At 31.4% G+C, this 4,080-nt stretch overlaps 1 protein-coding gene across 2 annotated transcripts in view; it reads left to right on the plus strand.

Annotated features, from left to right (window-relative positions):
* LOC106474307 (ATP synthase subunit s, mitochondrial-like) overlaps positions 1–1,113 on the plus strand; it is an 18,382-nt gene extending 17,269 nt beyond the window's left edge. For both annotated transcript variants that reach the window (XM_013934996.2, XM_013934994.2), the window contains one exon: positions 880–1,113. In XM_013934996.2, coding sequence (XP_013790450.1) covers positions 880–1,003 — 124 coding nt within the window. In that variant the 3' untranslated portion in view covers positions 1,004–1,113. The remainder of the gene's footprint in view (positions 1–879) is intronic.
* Positions 1,114–4,080: the final 2,967 nt, after the last annotated feature.

A 4,080-nucleotide genomic window follows, 5' to 3' on the forward strand; every position in this document is an offset into this window, starting at 1 on the left:
CTAACCTAGAGCCAAGTGCATAAAATTTATCATGAAAGTAAAAATATCAATTCAGTTTAAAAGTTAAATTGTTTCTGAATTGAGCTATTTACTGTTATCACCAACATTCTTAATCAAAAACAAACCTCTTTAATCAGTGGAGACTCTAAATTAAGAAATCAACAAATAGTTTTCCAGTTTTGTTGTCTATACATTTGATTTTTATACTTTCAGTACATAGACTTACAACAATATTAGGTTATACTTTTGTTGCTAAGCATCATGACATAAAAGCCATTGTTGAAATGTAGTGTTACCAAAACACACTGGCTTTTCTATATATTAGAAGTTGTTAATCTAACTGATTTGTACCAATAATAATTCTGTGAATACACCACAAATTCATTTTATGAATAATTTTAATTTTGATTGGCTCCCAAAGGAATTTACTGATGTTTGACTGCCTCAACTGCACATTTTGTTGGTCAAGTTTGATTTCCCAAAATTTATTTACTTCAGTTAGCAATGAAATGTGAGGCTAGGGTATACTATGGGGTGGGGTGGTAATACATGCCCCATCATTTTGATACAAGTGAACAGTATAAACACTAGTCAGCAATTTTAGGATTAAGGCTTATGTATTAATAGATTTAGCAATTTTCCAGGGGAAAATATTCAGTGAATCATTTAGATAGCTTTTGCGTAAAGCATATCTATATTTTTCAAAGTTATATATTTACGAATTATTGGGTACTTTTTATTGACAATACACGTATAATCATCGTCACTCTGCAAAAATGAAACAACTGATATACGACTGAGTCTTTTTATGTCATCATGGCCAAATTTTTTCTTTGAGTGTGGCAATTTCTTTTGTTAACTTTATTTGGATTTTTATAGGAATCTACAATATCTCTACTTGTATGATCTGCCTGAAGTTCGTGACAGAGAAAAGTGTATTCACACCTTAACTCAGTCATTACCAAAGTGTTTGGTGGACTTTCCTCCTGTAAAAAAAGATTAACTGAGTTTAGAGTTAAATATCTGTATTTTACAAACTTAGAGCTGATTTGTGTATTTCTCAAAAACTGTAAAATTGTTGTCAAAATTACCAATAAAGCTGTAAAACGTTTACTCTTGTATCTGGAATGTTACATCCCACAGTTCTGTTGTTCTATACAGCACTCTCTAAATTTTTTTTAATTCATTTTATTCTTTTGGTTGTCCTCTACAATGCACATTCTATTCAATGATCAAGCAAAAAAAATAGCATCTGTGTTTAACAGATGGCATGTTTTTTATTAAAAGTTATGTTACTTGTAATGTGTAAAAGTTGATTTTTCTTAACTTGTTTGAGACAGATATATTTAAAATGCTTCTGTGATAAACTATATAGACTGCTTTGACCAATTATGTAGAATGGTAACTATTTTTGTAGCCTCTTTTTTTATAATAATATACTGCAGCAAAAGGATATTAAAAGATATTTTGGGAATGATTAGTGTGCTGGTTTGCAGGTCGGAAGATCCAAGGTTCGAGTCATGATAAGCCACTGACCACACTTTCAGTTGTGGAGATTATATAATTGCAACAGTGGATGGTGCAATTTGTTTATTGGAAATGGCTGTGTAATAGATGGTGGCTCTCTGCTCAACTGTTCTGAATTAGGAATGGCTCTACCAGATCATAGGCTAATCTGGACATTTGCCACATGTATGGCCTAGACACTGTGTAGGTTAAAATTATAATATTTTAATAAGTATTAGAAAAAAGTTACATTTATAATTAGAGACTCCATGGTTTTGATAGCAGATAACAGATCAATTCATTTTTCAGAAAACATAATGATAAAAAAAAACACACTAACATAATTACATTGAAGCATTTGTTTTATGTTTCAGAATCTTCAGAATTCCATCTTCTGTAAGCTACAGGTACAAAAACTAAATGGTAATTACACCAGAAATGATAGAATCTGTAATAAAAACTAAGTACACAATTTGAAGTTGAATAAAATAAAAAGTATATAGTGCAAATGAAATAGTTCATATTAAAATAGATGTATATCAAATGAGAAATGTGTATCAGCTAGAGATGGAAGAAGAGTTTCTATTAGAAGTTTAGTATCATGTTTAGCTGTTTAGAGTATTTTATAGTTGGAGAGATAAATTGGATTCCTTTTTTTTTTGTATTGTGTTGGTAGATGGCAGAGTTGGGAAGGTTTGTTGCTTTCCTTAAGTTTTTATAGATATACCAATGTATTCAAATGCTCATACTTTAAGGTGACAATATAATAGGCGTCCATGTGTATAAATAAAAGAGTCATGAACAATGAGCATTTGACACACGATCTTTGTAGTGAAAACAATTTTTAAGTCTGTTATTAGGTTTAAAAATAACTTTGGGGTCAATCTGAGAAGAGTGAGAGTTAGATATTTTTTTAAACTGTTTCATGATAAGGGAGATCTGTAAACAGGTGTATAAAAGTAGTTATGGTACAGTATGTATCTTAGGTGGTTTGGCAAACACATTAGTTAAGTTCTAGTGGTGAAATTGAATGTCACCTTAATGTATGAGCATTTGAACATATGGGTATATCTATAAAAACAGGAAGAAAAGTTACAAGCCTTCCCAACTCTGCCATTTACCAACACAATACAAAGACAAACTTTAAAATCCTCTCAACAGCTAAGCATGATACCAAGCTTCTGCCCATTGTGTAGCTTTGTGCTTAATTACAAACAAACAAACTGATAAAAGATATATTATACATAAAGCTTTTTTTCCGTCTCTAAAAAATACACATTTTTAATTTGGTTGAAAGTATTTTAATATCAGTTATTTCATTTGCTTTACATACGTTTCATTTTCTCCTGTTTCAAGTTTTTTATTACATATTATATTTCTAGTTTAATTACCAGTTTGTTTGGTATTTCTAGCTTACTGAAGATGGAATTCTGAAGATTCCAAAACATTAATGCTTCATATAATTATGTTCATGTTTCTCCCTATTATTAGATGTCAGTAGTTTGTCCACAAGTTAAAAATCCATACACTATTTCACAATAATAACTTTTTGTTAAAATCGTTAAATACGGATTCTTTGTATTGCTTAGTGGTTAATTACATTACCTATTTAATGCAAGAGTGCATGATTTATTATAACAATTTAATAAAACATTAAATACATAAAATTATCAAACTTAAGTCATCTCTACAGGTTTCAACTGGGCCACTCAATCATCCTCAGGAAATCAGTAAACTTGAAACTACTTCCTTATGTTCCACTCGCATGTGAAGAGAGATGGTACTTGACCACGTTATTAGTTTAGGGTTGGTACGTTTTTTCTGCTGTAAAAAAAGCTCAGATAATCATTATTATTACTGCTGTTTCTAATAGACCAGATGCGCACAAGTACAAGAACCAGTAAAAGGTAGTTAGAACACCCAAGAAGAAGTTAGGACCAGGTTTTCTGAGGTCCAGGTGTAGAGACTTATAAATAGGCTTCTTAAATCTTAGTTTAGTTCTATAAGAAATATGAAAGGGGCAATATATTAAAAAAATATGTATAAAAAATAATAAAAAACAATTCTATAATACATTAAAAATATGAATATTGAAAATTGTTGAAATCTTGGACCAGTGCACCCCTCTACCATACTTTAGTGTCGGTACTGTTACTGTAAGATAGTAGCACCAGTATGTTTGTTGAATTTTGTGCAAACCTACTCAAGAGCTATTTGTGCTAGCCATCCATAATTTTGAAGTAATAGTCTAGAGGGATGTAGCTATTTAACACTGCCAACTTTTGGATTACCCTGTAATGACAACTAATAAGATTGGTTGTCACATTTTGATGCCACCCCCTTGGCTGAAAAAGATGAGCATATTCGGTGATGGGATTCAAACCTATGACCCGCAAATTGCAAGTCGAGTACCCTAACCACCAAATCTTAGTAAGACAAGTATTATATATATATATATATATCTTGGAAGTTATTTTGGTTTAATATCTCACAAGCCCCGAAGGGACTTGTGCAACAACCAGGGGCACTCAGAAACTGGGGGTTTCTCTTCAGCCCCACACGGGTAGATAGAGT

Source organism: Limulus polyphemus, unplaced genomic scaffold, assembly GCF_000517525.1.
Source record: "Limulus polyphemus unplaced genomic scaffold, Limulus_polyphemus-2.1.2 Scaffold7056, whole genome shotgun sequence".
Taxonomy (NCBI): Eukaryota; Metazoa; Arthropoda; class Merostomata; order Xiphosura; family Limulidae; genus Limulus; species Limulus polyphemus.